This window comes from Myripristis murdjan, chromosome 7, assembly GCF_902150065.1.
Source record: "Myripristis murdjan chromosome 7, fMyrMur1.1, whole genome shotgun sequence".
Lineage (NCBI taxonomy): Eukaryota > Metazoa > Chordata > Actinopteri > Holocentriformes > Holocentridae > Myripristis > Myripristis murdjan.
In genome coordinates, this window is record NC_043986.1 from 19,102,632 (window position 1) to 19,122,370 (window position 19,739).

The 19,739-nt window shown below is 44.1% G+C and overlaps 1 protein-coding gene across 4 annotated transcripts in view; it reads right to left on the minus strand.

Moving 5' to 3' along the window:
* Positions 1 to 19,739, minus strand: part of LOC115362316 (serine/threonine-protein kinase WNK2) — a 52,756-nt gene that overhangs the window by 4,093 nt on the left and 28,924 nt on the right. Inside the window, exons 8-28 of one of the 4 annotated variants that reach the window (XM_030056194.1) lie at positions 17,601 to 17,880; positions 17,370 to 17,485; positions 15,842 to 16,765; positions 13,937 to 15,163; positions 13,796 to 13,834; positions 13,079 to 13,270; positions 12,533 to 12,973; positions 11,669 to 12,013; positions 11,389 to 11,432; positions 10,486 to 10,648; positions 10,272 to 10,388; positions 9,237 to 9,410; positions 8,899 to 8,950; positions 8,479 to 8,577; positions 7,272 to 8,056; positions 6,755 to 6,812; positions 6,553 to 6,626; positions 5,682 to 6,346; positions 2,574 to 2,788; positions 2,125 to 2,343; positions 1,389 to 1,487 (exon numbers count right to left, since the gene is read on the minus strand). In XM_030056194.1, the coding sequence (XP_029912054.1) occupies positions 1,389 to 1,487; positions 2,125 to 2,343; positions 2,574 to 2,788; positions 5,682 to 6,346; positions 6,553 to 6,626; positions 6,755 to 6,812; positions 7,272 to 8,056; positions 8,479 to 8,577; positions 8,899 to 8,950; positions 9,237 to 9,410; positions 10,272 to 10,388; positions 10,486 to 10,648; positions 11,389 to 11,432; positions 11,669 to 12,013; positions 12,533 to 12,973; positions 13,079 to 13,270; positions 13,796 to 13,834; positions 13,937 to 15,163; positions 15,842 to 16,765; positions 17,370 to 17,485; positions 17,601 to 17,880 (6,328 nt within the window). Of the gene's footprint in view, positions 1 to 1,388; positions 1,488 to 2,124; positions 2,344 to 2,561; positions 2,789 to 5,681; positions 6,347 to 6,552; positions 6,627 to 6,754; positions 6,813 to 7,271; positions 8,057 to 8,478; positions 8,578 to 8,898; positions 8,951 to 9,236; positions 9,411 to 10,271; positions 10,389 to 10,485; positions 10,649 to 11,388; positions 11,433 to 11,668; positions 12,014 to 12,532; positions 12,974 to 13,078; positions 13,271 to 13,795; positions 13,835 to 13,936; positions 15,164 to 15,841; positions 16,766 to 17,369; positions 17,486 to 17,600; positions 17,881 to 19,739 lie in introns of all 4 variants that reach the window. The other 3 variants (XM_030056193.1, XM_030056196.1, XM_030056195.1) reach the window with 3 other exon arrangements.

A 19,739-nucleotide genomic window follows, 5' to 3' on the forward strand; every position in this document is an offset into this window, starting at 1 on the left:
AAGAGCCTAGGTTTGCTTTAAAATGTGCAGTCATTCAAAAAGCTGACAAATAGAAAGTGTACCTGACACGCTTAAAACAGAAAGAGCACATTTAGCCCTTGTTTTATTGTTTATGCTGACAATAGTTTTTGAATAAGGATCATGCCAGTGCTTTAAAAAGTTCTACTTAAAAATATTCACTTCCTACAGTCTTAGTGACCTTGTCCTGTCACATTCATCATGATATCCAATGCATCTACTGCTACCTTATCATCAGACACACTGACATGGTTTTAGTGGCATTTTGTTCTAGAGTGCTGTGTTTGATAGAAATGCAATATAATGTGGTTACAATCATCTCAATCCCTTTCACAAAGAGATGGCCTAATAATGCTGATTTATTTGCCATGTATGATTAAATGTGGAATACTGACCCCGCCTGGCCACATACAGGCCCATTAGTTGGCAGGAGAAGGTGACAATAGGATAATATTGTTGTAAGGGAGGAAGATTAGAGCTTGGATTAAAAAAAAAGACAGATCCCTGCTAGTACAGCATTTGTCGAATGCCTGTGAAACAAAATGTGAAACAAAACAAAAAATAAAATAAAAATTTCCAACTGAAAGAGCACACAGATACTAGCTGGAAGACACCAGAGTCAGCACTTGTCAGAAACATGCAGGAAACAGAGGAGAAGTGGAAGAAGAGAAAGTAGTAATAGTGATGATACAGCCCTTCAAATGGCGGAGCAAGTCTCCATCAGTGCCCTGCCTGGCGCCAGCACCATGCACGTCTTCCCCGTCCAAACATGAGGGACAGAGAGAGCTCTCCTCTACCACAGCAATGGGCCTGGCCTATCAGGGAAGGGGTTGGGGCTTTCTCTGTGTTAGTAAACAGAGGACTGCTGACTTGGGCAAAAGTGCCTTAACTAGTGAGACATCATACAGTCAAAATAAATTGTGGATGGAAACACACATTAAAAAGGGTACAAAGGCTTTGGCGGTCTCACACACACACACACACACAGACACCCACACACTTGTACACACAGGCACACAGTCTTGGTCCAGATCTGACCTCAGGCCCATGTTTGGGGAAGACTAGCTGTACCCCATAAACAGTGTGCTTGTGGGGTCTGCTTGTTAAAGCCAGAAGCAGTGCACAAAGCATTTGTATGGGGGACATTCAACCCACAAAACACAAGCTTTGAGAGCTGTGAAGGAGGGGGCAAGAGGTAGGAACACAAAATAGGTGATGTATGTTGAGGGCGGGGGCGGTGAGGAGGGTGAGGAAGAAGATCCACTTTATCAAATATGAAAGAAAAAAAACTGGCTTGAGAGAAAAGAGAAACGTGAAATAAAGAGAGGATGTAAATGATCGAAGGGAAATAGAAAAGAACAAATACAAACAGATGGACAGAGACACGGGTCCACTGAGGAATCTAGTGCGTGGTTTGCTACTAGATTTATAGGTGACTCTCTCTGACGTTTGGTGGTAAACCGTCCAGCCTGTAAAAATGAATATAAGAGGGAAGAAGAGAAGAAACAAGAGACACTTCTGTAAAAGTGCACACAGACTGGGATGAGAATCCCCCATCATTAAACGCACCAGAAAAGGATATTAAGAGACAGATGGTCTAAACCAGGAGAGCACGCAATGCTCCTACTGACTACTGGGATGGGTTGGCACTAAGCACTAGTGCCACTTCTCCATTCCTCAATCCGACAGATGCTACCAACCTGATAAATATCTATTTTATAAATGTGTATATATGCCTAAAAAGTGCGTGGATGACAGAAAAAAGAAAACGCACTTGGTTTTAGAAAATGGCCACACAGTCAGACAATGTATGAGTTAGTACTATGAGGATATAATAAAACAGTACTTATGTTAGTGAATTAAATACAGTCTTTTGAGTGGTTATAAATATGAAGTGCACAGTTAAAATGAACTGATTCTGTTAGTGTCTGGAATTGCTGAAGGTGAGACCCTTGAGAGGTCTGTTTGCAAAATGTTGTCCATGTATGCTTATATGGCATGCACCTTTAACATCAGGTGTTTTGGAGATAGCATGTCCCATTTGTAAGCTGTGTGTATCTGTGTGTACATGTGTGCATGCCAGGCACATGCACATATATTGTGTACCTTGGCCAGGGCCTGCATGAGTGGCCATTCCATCAGCATGCAATCCGGCATAGATGTTGTCTGTGGAGAAGGAGCCCTTCATGGAGCAGGGCTGCTGGGTCTGGACCATCTCTGTGACGCCATTGGGCTGTGTGCTGGTACTGCTGCTGGAGTGGGCGGAGCCATCTGACAGAACTGAACTTTTAGCCGGCGAATCGGATGAGCTGGCAACACTCTCACCTTGTTAGGAAAACAGAAGACAATGACGAATCAGTGAGTCAGAGTGAGTCACTTGCTGATTCACACACTCCCATTCCCACTTGGTTATCAAAATCTGACGCCAATTCTGCTCCCCCCTGTGACTAAAAATATTGTTTTCTAACTGAAAACCCTTCCCCAATCACATTGTAGATGACAATTTCTATCACATGAATAACAAAGTAACTGCCCTCACACACCTTTCCTCTCACCAGCAGTGTTGAGGTTGTTTTTGAGCTGCTGCACCATGGGATTGAGGAGTTTGCCAGCCTTCAGCTTGTGTTTGCTGGCCCTGCGTCTGCGGCCACTTGGGGGTGCGGCATGAAGCAGACCTACACTGGGGGGCAGAGTTTTACCCAGCTCCTTGTACAGACGCTCGATTTCACTCCTCTGGAATGCCTGCAGCTCAGAGATCTCCTTCATGTGTCTGTGAGATGTTAGGAAAGGACAGACAGGTTATAAGCAGACATTAGTAAAGATTGCACCCCCTTCCTTACTTAAGCTCTCATTTACACTATCTCAAATCATTTCATAAGAGCTGCTAAGTCTCTAATGTTTTCTTGCAAGCGTTTCCTCAGTATCTTATCACAGTGTACATCCCCAACCCACCACATGTGCATGCATTCACACACCCTTGCCTAGTCCTCAGAAGCATATCATTACATTTGTAATATCTGAGTCAAGAGGCGTCATGACCACAATGTATCACTAGGTCATTTAGAAACCTGTACTTAAGTTAAGGTTAGGTGATTTCCATAGAATTTACATTAAAGGAATAAATGACCAAAACGTTTTAAAAACATGTCATCTACTCAACCTAAATGTTATTTGAACACTGGTGAAATGTACACAGTGAGTTTCCTGGTGCTGTTTTGTATCACTTCTCCAAAAGTGCTGCAAACAGCGTGATCCCCGTGTTTTGAGGCAAAACAATTGCACTGTGGGTTTAAAAGCACAATATCTACCGGATTATTTCACACATTTGCCCAAATATGTTCTGCACATGGCTGACAGTCACTAAAGCAGCAAGCAGATGCTGACACAGATAAGGAAGGAAGACAAATTTGACATAATACTCAAGACACATAAAGATTGGAATTTATTTATGTATCCCTATGTTATGTTTCCTATTCATGTATTATTGTCATTTTATGTATTGATTTAAAAAAAAAAAATTGCAATGTTTTTTGAAAGAAACCGTTGTTTGAAGTGGTGAGCATATGATCATTGCAATGAAGTAATAAAAGACACAAAGATGTGACATTCTCTTTCTTTTTCATTACACATTCATTACACTTTTGTGTAATGAATATTTTACTTTTAGCCAATAAGCATATCACTAAACTTACCAACCATATCCTATAATATCCATTGAAAAACTGATGTCAATATTCTAAATAAATATTCTGAAAACTTGAGGTATAAGCTTGCTAAAAACACATGAACACAGTATATCTATTCCACTAGAATGACGTAGGGCAACCAGACGATGAGTGAGGAAAATTTAATGAAGTAAATATTGGATGTTTGAATTCAAAATGCAATCGTTAGGCTTCAAGCATTTGAGTTATGCTCCACAAACTATTTGGAGTGACTTTTTGCCCTTTTTAATGACGACTGAACAACCCAATATCTTTTGGAGAAGTACTGAGAAAGTGCTTGAACTCTCACTGTGTGTTATGCGAATAGCACAAACTTCACTAGTGTTTCAACTGCTGTGAAGTTTGTCATGAACATATTTTCATTTCTGGATAAACTTCTAGTGCCTGATCTTGGCCTAAGAAACATGAATACTCCACGACAATGTAAACAAACTCCTGCCAATAATTTGTGAATATTTTCTTTTTAACAACAGATCTATGCAAATAACTACTTTATTCATGTTTAGAGCCATCAGCTTGAGAGCATTATAGGCACCCCATTAAGACATTCCACATGACATGGCGAACAGAGTATTTAGGCAGCTGTGATAATGCTAATATACATGAATAAATTAATTTTGAGTTACTATAATCACTGGCATTAGATAAACTGATAAATAGAGGGCCTGAACAATTGACGTTTATCCTTTAAAATAAAGATCCTCAAAAATGGTGCAGCCAAGAGTCTCATTTTCCCACTGCTGTTCCAATGATAACCGCTGCTGTCTGACAGCATCAGTGAAGTACCTCATCAGAGCACCATGTGTGAAGAAGCACTCTTATTTTGAATGACTTGGTGAAATGTCTACCCTATATAGTGACAGGGTGTCCCTCATTGTGACAACTGTGTCATGTCTGCCAACAACTCATAACTAGTATTATGATATACAAAAGGCCTCTGATGGCTATGTGGAGGGGCATACCAACACACAGCACAAACTGTTCACTATCAACGTGAGCTGAGATGTATCTGCCAGGCATCTGTTTTTATCTAGTAGTACTAAATGGATGCTTAAAGCAGCACTGATTGTGGCTGCTGCTGTTCCTAGGTAATCACTGAAAACAAGTGTGACTTGCCACAAGCTAAAATATTTTAATATGCTAATCACTAAAGCTGTAAGCCCCTGTTATGTCAAAACTCTCACTCACTTAAGTACATATTATCAATTAAAAATAAAAAAGATCCTAGCACTGTACCGGTGGCCGCCAAACAGTATAGTGAATTGTGTATTTCCCAGAAATTATGCTACCATTGACTTTATGTGGCTGGCTTTTCTCAATGCAAATTTCATGAAATTAGTTCCAGGTTGCAAATGAATGAAATTTTATATATATATTAATTTCCGTCACTAAACTCACCCTGAAATTTGCAAATAATGATTCAAATCCAAATTTGTGATTTTTATTGGATCATCCTCCTATACAATTCCAAGGCCATCTAGACACTAAGCTGGGTAAATCTGAAAACATCTTTTTCTCTGTTATGTCCCTCTGTCCACACTAAGCTGGCATTTTCCACCAACACTGAAATTGCTGGTTTTCTTTGTTAGTGTGGAGGGGGAAAACTCTCTGATGTAAGACTGTCACGTGATCAAGGTTGAGGTTTAGAATCAAGTATGGTCATGCCATGTGTGTAGGTCTGTGCATGCTCGAAAGAGATTTTTCAAGTGTTATGGGGCTTTTGAGTGTGGATGATGGGCTTTTGGAAAACAGTCTAAGAGCACTTGTGTGGCGTAGTGTGGATGAAACCACAAAAAAACATTTTCAATTTTATCTAGATTAAAGTGGTCATGGCCTAAGTTGCACAGAACTGAAGCTACATTCAAACTGCAACACCTAAAGCCAGCCAAACACTTGTATGCAATGATGTAGATTTGCATATTTGTGGAAACTGATTACTTTTCTCTCAGTTTCTGCAGCTCCTTCCTCATGTCTGCATCTTCAAACTCAGAGTCATTGTCACTGCTGATGTAGGATGAGTGGGCTTGTCCTGCAGAGGGTGAGGGGGCATGACCATTCATTGTCACGGGCTGTCGATTCGGAGAATCAGAGCTCTGCACACTACTGCTGCGGCCGGAGCGCCGCAGGAAGGCCACTGCCTTCTTCATGAGGTCAGTTCCACTGTGCTCAGAGAGGGCATGGGCTGGGGGAGGAGGGTGGGCCGGAGGAGGAGCTATGCTGCTGCTGTCCTCATCTGCTGAGTCAGAGTAGAGCTGGGCGGACTGGTGATGGTTGTGATGGGTGGGGGTGTCCATGGTTTGAGCTCGGGGGATATGGGTTGGGGTGACATCAGGGCTGGAGGTAGGGGTGGCTTGGTAGAAGTTTGGTGGTGCAGAGAAACGGTTACTACTGTGGGGTTTGGGGGTTTCCACAGTCTCATCGTCAGCAGCAGTTGTCACAGAGAATCTGCCAACAGCCACACAGCCTTGCTCTCCTCTGCTCGGGCCCTGGGTCTGGGTGTGAGATCCTCCAGAGCCACTGGAGGGCGCTGGGGAACTGCATGTGCTGCGGCTCTTCCTGCTTTTCTCCAAACGGCAAATGACATCCGGCGGGGTGGGGATGATCTGGGAGGAAAACAGACACTATGTTTATAACCAAATTACAGTGCACAAACAGTAATATAGCCTCAGCAACTTGCATGCAATCCATTTCAGAAACAACAGGAGACAGGACAAACAACACATGATTTGTGTAATGTAATTTCATTTGGTCAAATCTAGTTTTCTTTGAACTGATTTGTGTGGGGAGAATTTTGAGAGTGAGCTCTTACTTGAAAACGACTTTTTGAGTTATGTGAACTGGAGCCGGCAGGCAAACCTCTTCTGTTCAGTACCCTGTTAGCAGCTGAAAGACCAGGAAGGAAAACTTGTCAAACAGTTCTCAAACTTCTGTGCAGTAATAATGGCACGTGAACATGGGCGTCAGTTATCGAAATCTAGCAAATGCACCATAATCGCCCTATTGTTACCTACCTGGCACTGAAGAGTCACTCAGTGTACCCGCGTTATCTGTACGCTCAGGAATCTGAGGCTGTGAGAGGGAGGGAAGGGGGGGGCTGCCGTCAGTTCAATGTTCCAAATGGTAGATCAGATAGTGTGCTCAGGCTAGCCATTATCCTCCCCTGACCTCAGTTCAGTCTGAATGACTCAGACCCTGATTCTTTTTAGGCAACAAGCATGCATGCACACACACAATATCTCAAGCTCAACAGAGGGAGCGATCATGATGGAGCATCTGGCTGACAGCTGTAATTTTGTGACCGTTCTCTTTCCCCTAAATACAGTATTAGTCTTACTCATTACAGTTAATGGTTAAATCAATAGCATACTGCAGGGAAAGGATTCAGTGATGATGCTATTAATACTGACCAATGTCTGAATGCTCAAAGCCCTATCACTCTGTCTTACTGTCTCTCACACAGACAGACAAACAGACAAACAGACAAACACAAACACACACACACACACACACACACACAGTGTATTGTACCAGAGGTTCCCCCTTCTTCTTAGCAAGTGATCCCTCGGTGCTTTGGCTGTCTGAGACTGGCGTTGAGCTGACTCCTTCTGTGCTGGAAGCCTGGGGATCGGGGGCAGTGCTAGAGGGTTGGGAGGGAGTGTGCTCCTGGTAAAGCAGGTTTCTGAGCTTCTCATCCAAGGTCTTGATTGTGCGGTCAACAAACTCTACCCTGCGGGGCCCATCACTATCTGACTCCCCTGGCCCCCCACCCCCCGGCTGCTGCTGGCTTGAGGACTGGGTGTGCTGGGAGGCCTGATGTGCTGGACTCTGTGGCTGGGAAGTCACTGTCCCAGGCTGCATCGATGTGGCATAGGGCTGCTGCAGGACCACAGGCTGATGGGAGGTGAGCTGAGGAGGTGGGTCTCCGGTTGGACTGGCCTTCTGATTGGGATGATTAGTTTGAGAGCAAACAGCTGGTCCTTTATGACTAGTATTCACATCCAGAGACACAGGTGGCACAATAGCGCAACATGGAATGTCAGTTACCATAGAGACAGCAGAGATGCAAGGCTCTTCCACAGGAAGGGGGTTCTGATGGCTGACACCAGCAGTGGCAGGACTATGTTTGGCAATAGAGGGCTGAGGTTGCTGGACCCGGGCTTTGCCCATGTTTGGCTCCTGAGGTTGCACTGAGGTCTGAGATACAGGGGGTAGAGAGGAAGATGGGCTTTTGGAGGATAAAGATGCAACTGGGGCAGACACTGCAGCAGTGCTGCTGCTGGACCTGGCTGATGTTGAAGCAGACCTTTCAGATTCTGGGAAAAAAGATCAGAGTTAATTAGAAGGAGACAAGATTGGGAATTGAACTGCCATAAAGCAGGGGTGCCAGGTCCTATGGGTGCAGAGCATTACATCATCACTTGCCTTTCCCCATCAGGCTCTGTCAGTTAGAGTATAAAACCTGCCCTTCATTTCTGCCTCGAGCCACTGCAGCAGCACTCTTACATAACTGACCCCCACAGCTCAACCACACAGACACACACACACAAATGTGCACATAGCATCTTCACCACTGCGAGCAAACCAATAAGACTCATGCAATTACCTCTATTTATGCTGTAGAAAATACACTGCAACTGGCAGAGAAAAGAAGTCTCCCCTTCCAAAGTTTAGTTAGTATGTAGTGAGTCTGAAGGAAAACATACTGGTTCTCTGTATTTACATGAGTACAACATACCCTTGGCTGTGGAGGTGTGAGATGCAGTCTTCTCCCTGTCTTGTGTGGGTGTCTCAGCCACGGGGCAGATGATAAACCAGCGCTTGCCAGTGTGGAGGACTGTCAAGGACATAGAGACAAACATTCATAAATCCACATCTATTTTTAATATCAATTTGGAAAAGGGGATAAAGGGACCGACCACAATCAAAGTGCAAAGAGAGAGAATAGATTATAAGGCAAAGACGGATAGAAGTGCCTCATGAGATTAGTAAATCCTCATCTCAGTGTCTGACCACAGCAGGCCTCTAAAGAATTCAAATCTGTAGTAGAGCAGCTTGGCCTGAGGTTTACAAGACAGCGGAAGGTTTTCTTTGTTTGCTTTTTTTCTGAATGAGACTTCAGATAAGTTTCAACTTGACAGGAGAGCTCTTGCCTTACCATTTTGCTGGTACACCAGCTGTGGAGAGTTGGGTGTAGTGGCCTTGAAACCCTAGAAAAAGAGGGCATTGTTAACACAAAGTTTATGCATGTGTATCAAATTAATATGCAACATTGAAAAGGGCTCCCCAAACGGCGACAGAGTTGGACCTTTGAAAGCAATTCGGTTAGAACAAAGTGTCACATCAGCAAGAATGGTGTATTTGGCAGCACTTGTTGGCAGCATTGCATGCAAAGGCATTTTGAGAGTGCCACTGACATGATATATACAAAAACGCAGCCACTCCTGGCCAGATGCCCTTATCATAACTATTCATTGTCGACAGTTCCTCTCTCACCTCTGTGCCTAGTGTGCCAGCAGCTCCTTCACCCTTCTGGGGACTGCCTCCCTGGTTGGAGCTCCTCTCCCCTTCAGTGTCCTCACTCAGCATGTCCTCAGCCTTGTCCACAATGTCCTTGAGCTGCTCAATGAACACCTCTTTCTCCAGCGGCAGAATGAAATCATTGTCCACCTGAGAGAGGTGGATGGAGACAAACGAGAGACTGATCAAAAGTCACATTACATGATCTGATACCTAAAACAAACCTGCAGCCATCAGCTGTGTGTGGAACTACAACTATAGAAAATCAATGTTAATAGTAAACAAAATTATCTGTTTTCCAGATATTCTGGTTTGCTGCCAAGAGAAAGTAGAATCCAACAGCATCCAACTGCAACCCTGAGAAATGAACTGAGAGGAAACCAAAGGACAAGCTACTTTGTAACATATACTGCAATCAATAAATATTTGAGGAGCAACGTTTGCATCCAAGTTAATCAGCATACAAAACTAAAGGTTTTGTTGCACAAGTACTTGTGAAGCTTACTGTAGGTAAGTTGTTTTTAATCTTGAAAACCTAATCTTGGGAAGGGAGGGTACACTACATTTTTATAAATAATAGTAAGATTATCTAATTAGGCAAGCAGAAGATGTTCAATTAATAAGCTGATTTTCATCAATTTCATACTCAAGTTTTTATTACTCTGTTTCACTTATCTGTTGAAACTTACACTGAAAAGCCTTGTATTCGCCTAGGGCCACCTACTTCATACATGAAGAGCTGGTGGAGAAATTATGCTATGAAATATTCATCCATCTATAAATATGAGCCCCAATATGAATTGGTTGGGACTGAAAGAGAGAGAAGGAGCAGGAGAGAGAGAGACAGACAAAGAGATTTTTTGCTGCATTGCAGTAGAGAACAGCAACACAGGGAGTTTCAGAGTTGTGAGGCATGAGAGCATCTCAGGCAGTGCACCGCTCAGAGTACACTTCTAAATGACTTCTGAAATGACTAAAGTGGTAATAATTCAGTCTCCATTCTGTCCATACCATATAAATAGCAATCTCCTCTGGTGCATCTCCATCCAGGTCAAACTTGAAAGTGACCATCTTATGGTTGTGGGTTTCCAGCTGACACTCTACCATCTTGTCACCTGTGTTACACACCTGCACCAAAAGAGGAACATGAATCCAAATTGTTAGTATTTTTCACAGGAGTCTGCAAGAGAAGAGTTCTTGTTCAGAAAATATCCTGGCTACCCACATTGAGCATGCTAAGCTTCGGCCTGTTGATCTTGTCCTGCCGAGAGCGGGTGCGTGTGGACCTGCGATGGTGTTTGCGGACCTTCCCCTCGCCTTTACTTCCATGTGTCCCCTCGTAACCATCACTCATCTCCTTCCCTGAGGTGGCATCTGAGTTGACACTGCTTTTGAGGAGGAAAACCAATTTCATAGATCAGTGCAAGTGGTGCTTTATTCATGGATACCTGAAACCCTAGGTAACTCCACATTTAAGTGAAACACTGTTGTACCAAGTATTTCATTCTGACCTTTAATCAGTGTCTGAGACGGAAAACTGCTAGCAGGTGTGCTCAATACTTATTAGAGAGGAAAAAAGTACTCAGATGTTTTCATAAACTGCCTGGGCATAAAACATAGATGAGAAAGAGAGTAGATGAGGTCTAAGATAGGACTTCAGACTCTCCATCATACTGAAAAGTGTGAATTTACAAACTAATGAAACAATCCTAACTGTATATACTGAAAACATATATACTGCATATACTATAAATGCTAAAAAATCACAAGTACAATACACAGCAATCGTTACACTGGTGATGATAACACATAATTAACAGTTTAAATAACACTACTTGTTGACACATTCTATTGTACTAAAGTCAAAAGGGACCTCAGGATAGAGCAAGACATATAGTAAACATGTAGGTATAAATTTGGTGGTAGTGTTACAATACAATTTTGTGTTTTGAGTTATAGGGAGGCAGCTCTAGTGGATGAGAACGTTGCTCATATGATGAACGTCCATTTGACAGTACCAGAAATGGCAGATAGAAATTACCCTGATTCAGTATATACGTCCTAGAATCAGAGTCATAGAACAATCACACACCAGCAAAGACTTGGCAAAAGGGAGATAAGCTAGTACCTGTCATAGCTCTGTCCTCCTGTCTGTTTCTCTGGAGCTTGATCCTACAGACAGAAGAAAATCCAAAAACAAACAACCAAAGAGAATGGTTTGCAGAGAGTTTAACACATATCGAGCCTTTCATTTTGGAAGATGAGGTTCCTGACAGGAATGTAAGAAAAAAGCGAGGGGAGGTGGTGTGATGTGTGACAGTAGAGCTATCTTTGCAAAATAAGATGAGCAGAGGAGACAAGGAGGAGTGGTGGCTGAAAAGGTGTGGAAATTAGATATGCATACATACCTCCAGGTTGGTCTCCGTTGGACCCTGACCTGTAGCCCCTGGGAGACCACAAGGCTGTTTTTGCTGAGTCATGCCGGAACTGGCAGATCCAGACAATGCTCTTGGAGCATCAGAGGGCTGCAGCACTGGAACCTGGCTCTGAACCTGATGTTGGGCCGAGGCCTGAGAGGGCACTTGGCCTGTGTTTTGGTTGTGGTCCAGCTGAGCAGCAGCAGTGACTGTGCCAGTGTCTGGCATGCTCTGTGCAGGTGGGGAGAACACTGCAGGTTGGGCGAGCTGAGCTGGCTGGACTGGCTGGGTAGAGAGAACCGCATCTGGATGGCCAAGCTGGCTTGGCTGCGGAACCTGTTATAGAGGCAAGACAAGTTGACAGATTAACCATTATTTGATGTTACTATGGGAGTTATTATGATGATATTTCATCAGATATTTGACTGTTATGCTTTCTGTTGATATGAATTTAAACCACCCTGTAGTATTTTGCATCTACTAAGCATGCATAATAGCTTGCATCAGCAAGACTTTAACAAAGGGCGTCCAATTTTTTCATCTGTATAGTCACTGTGCTGAATTTAAAAAAAAAAAAAAAAAAAAAACTTCAATTTTTTCTATGGTGAAATCAACCAGAGAACAACTGCACACTCAGTAATTCCAACAAAACATTTGGGATATGTATGTCATACAGCACAACCCATAACTGCTGTGTTAAAGTATCCTTTTAAGATGCAAAAACAAACACAATCTAACAAAAGTCATCAAACAAAGGTTCACCCGAGATACTAAGTCCACCCTCAACACAAACGGTGGTTCTAATTCACACCTTCTTGGTAAACAAGTGTATAACATTGCAGCCATCATAATTACCTGTCTCAGAGGCTGAGTGCTGGAGGTTGTGGGGGGGTGTGTGTTCTGGGGCGGGGCAGGGTGTGTGTGGGGGAGGCGTGTGCTTAGGGCTGCCTCATACGCAGGTTGTGAGTGAGAAACTTCAGGTCTAACACTTGGCTGCAGAGCAGTGGGGCACTGGTGGTGTGGGGATGTGGGCCCTGCCATACCTAACGCAACTGAGGGTGAGGGCATGAGGGACACTGGAACAGGTAGACCTAACACGTTTTCTATGTGCAGAGGGGAGATGGGGGAGACAGAGGGGGTTGCAGGAAGAGTCTGGCCAGGAGACAGGAAGACAGGAGCAAGAGAGGAGGAGGCTGGAGTGGGAAAGGGCTGGGGGGCAGAGCAGGAGTGAGGGTAAGAGGATTCACAATCAGGCATAGCCGTCATCACTTGGATTGTGGGATACTGTGAAGGGAACTGAGGAAAAGGAAAAAAACAGGGAGAAAAAGGAAAATAATAATAAATCATGAGAGAACAGGATCTGAACACAGGAGGATGGTGCATCAAGATAACCTGTGATACCTGGGATGGGTGTGTTGGTGGTAGAGAAGTGGAAATCTGCAGTGGTTGGAGCTGCTGGTGGGCAGGGGCCTGAGCCAACGGCTGCTGATGAGGCAGTGCTTGGGCTGGCACACTGGAAGCTTGACTGAAATTCTGCAAATGACTCTGCCCATCTTGTCCAAGTTGTGAAATGCTCTGGCCAGCAGAAAGATTCTGCAGAGGGAAAGCACAAGGATGAGAAGGAAAAAAGAGAGAGGGAGGACATTAGATGATGGCAGAGATTCCAGTTTCATCTCATTTGGAAATCTGCTTTTCCTGCTATTGACCCAAATCATAATGGGTCACATTTTCCATCCTGTCCATAAGCTTGGAGCCAGTCAGCATCTGCTGCACATAGCTCTGAACCACGGAGCAGACACAGAACAGGCCTAGGGGGCTGGCGGATGCAGTGGATAAAGCCACTGTTATTCTTTTCATTACCGTTTCCATTATCTCTCTTTTGGCCGGTGACTGAGGAAACTCCTGCACTGTTCATTTTGTCGTTCACCTACTGTCCCCAACACAGCTGCTTCTAATTCAGTGGCACCAAAACAAAAACAAGTAGCTCAAAATGAGTGCTACCAAAACCAGAAGTAGCACTGACAGAAAACCGTCTTATATCATTTTCTGTATTATTTTCTGTCCCTCCACCACACTGAGCTCTGTAGTGACAAGGTGTGTTGAGAGTGAGAGTTCTACCTGATTCAGGAAAGCTGCGATGCAGAGATATTGTTGGAACTGATGAGAAATGAAAACAGGCCAGGGTCAAACTCAAAAATGGGGAGCAAAGTAAGCTAACCATCTATACTATTATGTTTATCATGAACACTGTACACTTACCTGTTGGGCTGTGGGTGCAGCCTGGCCATGCTGGGCAGAAGCTGGGAGGCTCTGAGGCGTCACTACTTGGTTAGCCAGTGGGTAGATCTGTGGTGGAGGAGCAGCAGGCTGTGCAGGCAGATACTCGTTGGGAGCTGAAGCTGTCTGTTGCTGCAGCATATTGAGGGCTGAGGGTGCATAGCTCTGAGAGGCAGCATCAGATGGGCCTGCGATGGGGTAACTCTTCTGAGTGGGCGCAACTTGTTTCAAAGCTGAGGCTGCAGTGGGGTAGGGCTGAGGAGCTGGGATCTGAACCTGTTGAACTGTGGGCTGGGAAATATGCTGGTTGATTTTTGGAACTGTAGTCTGCATGGCTTGCTGACTGTGTTGTTGTATTATTACTGCTGTCGGTTGTTGTTGAGCAGAGGACTGAAGATTATGAGACTGGAGGGCTGCTTGTTGTTGTGCGGCTGGTGGTTGCTGTATGGCTTGTACAGTTTGCTTGCTGTGTTGGAGCTGAGGTTGAATATGAACCTGCCCAACGTTTTGCATTTGTTGTATATTGGATTTAGCCAGTTGCTGTACTGGTTGTGGCTGCTGTTTTTGAATAGGTATCTGTTGGCTGTAATGTGCTGGTGTAGAGGAACTCTGACCAGGTTGCTGATGTGGCAGCTTAACTGATGCTTGGATTTGTTGGGGTGTACTGGGGGTCTCGCTAGGGAGACACTGAGCAGCTGCTGTCATAATTGGGGCTACAGATGCAACGGAGTAGTTAATTGTTAGCTGCTGTGATGGCATGGTTGTTGCTGCAGCTGCAGTCTGTTGATGAGTTGGAGTAGGATATCCTGATGTAGGCTGAGCTGCTTGCTGAGCTGGAGCCACAAACGTTTGCTGGACTTGCATGGGAACACATGGAGAGCTAGCTTGTATTGTTGTCTGCTGCTGTTGTTGAGCTGGTGCGTGGTAGCTCTGTACAACTTGTTGTGGTACAGCTGATGCTGAAACACCCAGTGTGGCTTGGGTCTGTTGCAGACTTGGAGCCGTGTAGCTGGGTTGAGTGACTGCTTGCTGAATGTTGGCAACACAGGGACTGGCTGAAGCTGGGGCTGAAGTACTGGGTTGACCAGCATGTGGAGCAACAGGGTAGCTGTGTCCGGGCTGGAGGTACTGCAATGGGGTGTGCAGGGCTGAGCTGGAGGAAGGAAGGCCCTGTAGAGTAGAGTGATTCGGGTGCCCTGTTGAACTGGCCTAAAAGGACAAAAAAGAGAGATTTGTGTTAAGCCACATTAGTCCCCCTTGGGAGTGCATTCTCTTAGTCCAAGATACTATCCCACAAAAGCTGAAATGTGTTTTGCTTACAGTAAATAATACAGGATGTAAATATAATGAGAGGATGAGGGGTAAAAATAAGTTCATGAAGCATCTGTGAGCAGGCGGTAACAGGTGTGCACTACAATAAGGACAAAAGGGAGTACTGAAGGGAGAGGAAGGGATGAAGGGGATCTAACAGCCACTACTCCTCCTTCCACCAGAAGACCAGAAGCCATCTGCCCATCAGAGGAATGTCAAGGGAAGTATACAAGCCGAGCTAGGGAATAAAGATAGCCGTTGCGTTGGGTCAGTGAAGCAGAAACCGAAAATGTTAAGACCTGAGCCAGCTCTACAAAGGATTGGTTGAGGTTAGTCAGCAGGGAATGTGGTTGGCAAGAGCAGGCGCCCGAGTCCCCCAGCAGGACCAGGCTTAGACCACTGATTTTTTAAGACAGTTAAACCTGGAAGCCTATGCAGGCAGCAAGATGCAGACAGGAGATCAGACCCACTCCATGCAGAATAGTGTTACACCTCCTACAGACTGGGAGAAATCAATTACACAGGCGCTGGCCCCAGATGGAAGACTAAAAGTACTGGTCCACTGGTGTGACCTACCACTCCCAAAGCCCTGGTGACTTGCTGCTCTCCGGCACAGTAACTGGCCCTGCGGTCCTGGAGGGGCTTATGCTCCTCACCCAGACTGCCACTGAGGGGGTCAATCTTTAGGCTGCTGTCTCCATAGCTGCGTGCAGGCCTGTGGGCAGCTGGTGACTGCAGCACAGAGGGTTGGTTGGTTGTGGTGCTGGAAGGGGCTGCTTTACGGCTGATGATGTTGAACAAGGACTTCTGCAGCAGTGAGAAGTCTGAGCAATCACTTGAACCTTTCAGCCTTCCGGACCCTGGCGCAGTCATCGATACACCAGAGGAGTGGTGGTGTCTAATGGCACATGCACAGTGGTGTGTGGGCATGACTAATGAAGGGTGGCAATGGCCCCCTTCTCTTGACCTCAGAAGCAGCAAAGAGAGGCAAGCCTGGCACATGTGGCTTTTATGCATGGCATGATGGTGATGCTGAGAGTTTAAATTCAGAAGACTGCTGAGGTCAGAGTGTCTTCGTCCACCTGGCACAGGTAGTGCTAGGTTCCCACTGGTGGTCTCTGATGATGGCTCCATGCAAGTGTCACTATGGCGACGGGACTCTGAAGGTGAGGGCAAAGGGGAAACTCGCAGCACAGGTGCACTGCCCTGATAAGGGAACCCATCCTCTGCCTCAGACTGGAGCTCAGTGGGGCTGAACGCATAGTGGTTCTCTGAAACTGTGGGGGTGGGACTGATTGATCTTTTGTTCTGGGACTGTATAAGGGCATGCATTTCAGCAATTTGGTTGACCCTGCGAGTGTCAATAACAGGGGCACTTCCTCTCCGTGCTGCAGCTCCCATCTGAGCCCTGAGCTCTGCACCCAGGGCTGCCTGCCATACTCCACCCTTTTCACAGGAGTGAGGTCGCTCTGCGGCCAAAAAGGAACTACTGCTCTGGCACTGATTGAGGAGCAACCCAAAAGCAAAACACATGTTACTCAAAGGCACATTACATACCAACACAAACACAGAAATAACATATTTTTATACAAGATGAGATGAGGATGAAAGGGAGAATTCTGAACAAAAAACTGAGTATTTGCATGCTTCCAAGGTCATATGTCAGCACACATCTGAACACATTGTAAGTGAAATTAATTTGCATGCAAAGTGTGTGATATGTACATGTATGGCACTTTTGATGTATTGCACTCTGTTTGTTTAGTGTTCTCAAAACTATATGTACTGCTGCTCTTCCTAGCAAAGTCTCTTGTGTATATGTATGTATGTATATATCGATCAATAGATAGATAGATTGATAGATAGATAGATATAGACAGACAGATAGATAGATAGTTAGACAGATAGCTATGTGTGTGTATGTGTGTGTGTGTTCTTTATATCTCTGTGAACACTGCACTTGTGTCCATGTGCTTGTGTAATTACCTTCATGTGCATACTGCCATGCCCAGTAATTCCTTTAAAAGTGTGAGTGTATGTGTATATATGTTAATACATCTGACTGTACACGGGCCAGTTGGGTGTGTGTGCTCCTGGTTCAGACCTGCTGCGTTGCCATGGTAATGGGCTCCAGCAGGGACTGGTAGAGGACACTCTGCTGGCTGCTGTGGGAGTCTGAGTACACCGTGGAGCCCATGCCACTGTCAAGTGTGCTGTCTGCTGCAGAGACAAACACACAGAAAAAGAAGGGTTACTTATACAGACAAAACACACAAACGAGGCCAAAAATGTATGTCCATATATCTCCATGTGGAGGAAAAGGGAAATCTCTTACATGTCACTGAGGTGGCACTGGCTGGTAGCTTACACAGCCTGTTGTGCTGGTCTGCCTCAGGCTCCTCCGGTTCCAGCAGGGGGGGCTGTCCTACATTCACTGCCCCAGTGGAAATGCCCTGAGATGGGGTGGTCTGGACCCCAGGTCCCCCTTCACACTGGTCCACTGGAGCTGCAGCAGACACAGTCCTCTCTCTTCTCCATTTGATCAGTGCAACACGATCCCTGATTGACTTTCCCACAATCTTTGCATCACTCTCATGGAAGAAGCCAGACTCCACCTGAAAAATAAAAAGGAAGAGCATGACTTCCAGGATATTTTTAGTGTTGAGCATATGAAAGAGGAGAGAGAGCATTAAAGGGAGAGTGTGAGGGGGGAAGAGAGCAAGAAAAGGAAGGAATTGAAGATCTATTTTAGGAGGATCAGAGGAGCAGAGGACTATTCCCTCTGTCAGCAGCTTGGTTCAATGGGTTCACAACACAGCTGGCTAGGCTGACATTACCTCTACTAATAATGCATATGAAGACAAGCTGCATATAGTAGATACTTGTACATGCCAAAAAATAACAACAAAATACAAACAGTTTCACCTCCTAAGATTCAAGGGAAAACACAGCAAACAGCTATATATGAAAAGTAAAACAACTGGAGTTTTTTCATGACTGGGACTTAATGATGATGGCCAATTTATCAGTATGAGATAGTAGTGGCTGCAAAACACTGGTCAAAAAGGTTATTACCATGCAAAAGGAGACAATCAGTGCTAAGATAAAATGTACTCATTCACTGTACACAGACAAGATATGTAAAATGTACATGGTATAAAATCTGACCACAACAATAAACCAAAGTAATGGTACATCATTACCACAACAATCCATGTATGGCTATGCAGATAAACTCAATGTCAATTTTTCCTCCTGTTTTACTGCTTGGCCATGTCGTTACAGACACAGAGGGTCCAAAAGAGCAAGAGACCACTACCAAGAATTCAAAAATGAATACATTTTCTTTACTTAGCTTCTTCTTATTTTACTACTACTACTCCTACTACATCAGATACTTCTTATTTAATAGTATATTATTTAGACCTCATACAAATAGATCTTTGAGAAATGGTTATAAGAAACTAAAATACATCTAAATATCTTATTTGCACACCATTTGGTTTCTGAAAATGTTCACACCATATAGTTCACTCAAATGTTAACTCACGTCCTCCTAATATAGTCTGATGAAGTCCTAACAGCCATTACCAGATACTGATTATATTATCGTGGTACTCGAGTTATTGTCACTACTGCTAGTGCTTTAACTTTGAAAATAAATGAATTTCTGTTGAAAAAATGTTTGCAACAATAATAAAAGAGGTTAGTGTCCAAGTTGTTGAGACCTAAAAGAACTATTCCAGTTTCAAATTGCAGGTAACTGCAAAGCTTCTGCAGGGGCAATAAAATTCATGCTGGAGAGATTTTCACAGTCATTTTCCTCTAAGGCAAGACAAGGCAGACCTGAAGTGATCACACCATCTGAAGACCAGTATATCTACCTACAATCTTCATAAGACAGAGCAGCATCACATTTCACTGTTGAAGACTGAAGAGAGTCTTGTTTACAGATGAAGTCAAGTTTGAACTTTATAATTGCAACTGGAGAATTTATGTGGGCATACAACCTCTTAATGAAACAGTCCATAAAGCCTACAGTCAAACATGGTGGTGGAAATATTCAGGTGGGGGATGTTTCATCATATCCCAAGTTGGTCAAATACATATTGACCTAGGATAAATACCACTCTATTCTGCAGAGAAACGCCATCTTAAAGCCGTGTGAAGGAGGATTCATTTTACAGTAGGAGCACAGGCCTCATTCGCAAAAGGTGCAAACGCACAAATTTGTGGTTAAACCGTTCATAACAACAGTTACAATTTCAATTATTTTTTAAAAATGATGAAGCTAATGAACATCTAAAAATGTGAAATACTACTACTACTATTGCTATTATAACTACTACCACTGATAATAATACTACAGAATTTATTTAGTAATTACAAAAATAGCTTAGACTTTGTCATCAATAAATCATATCATAATCATACATGCCATAATTAAATATTATATACTGTATTATAATATATT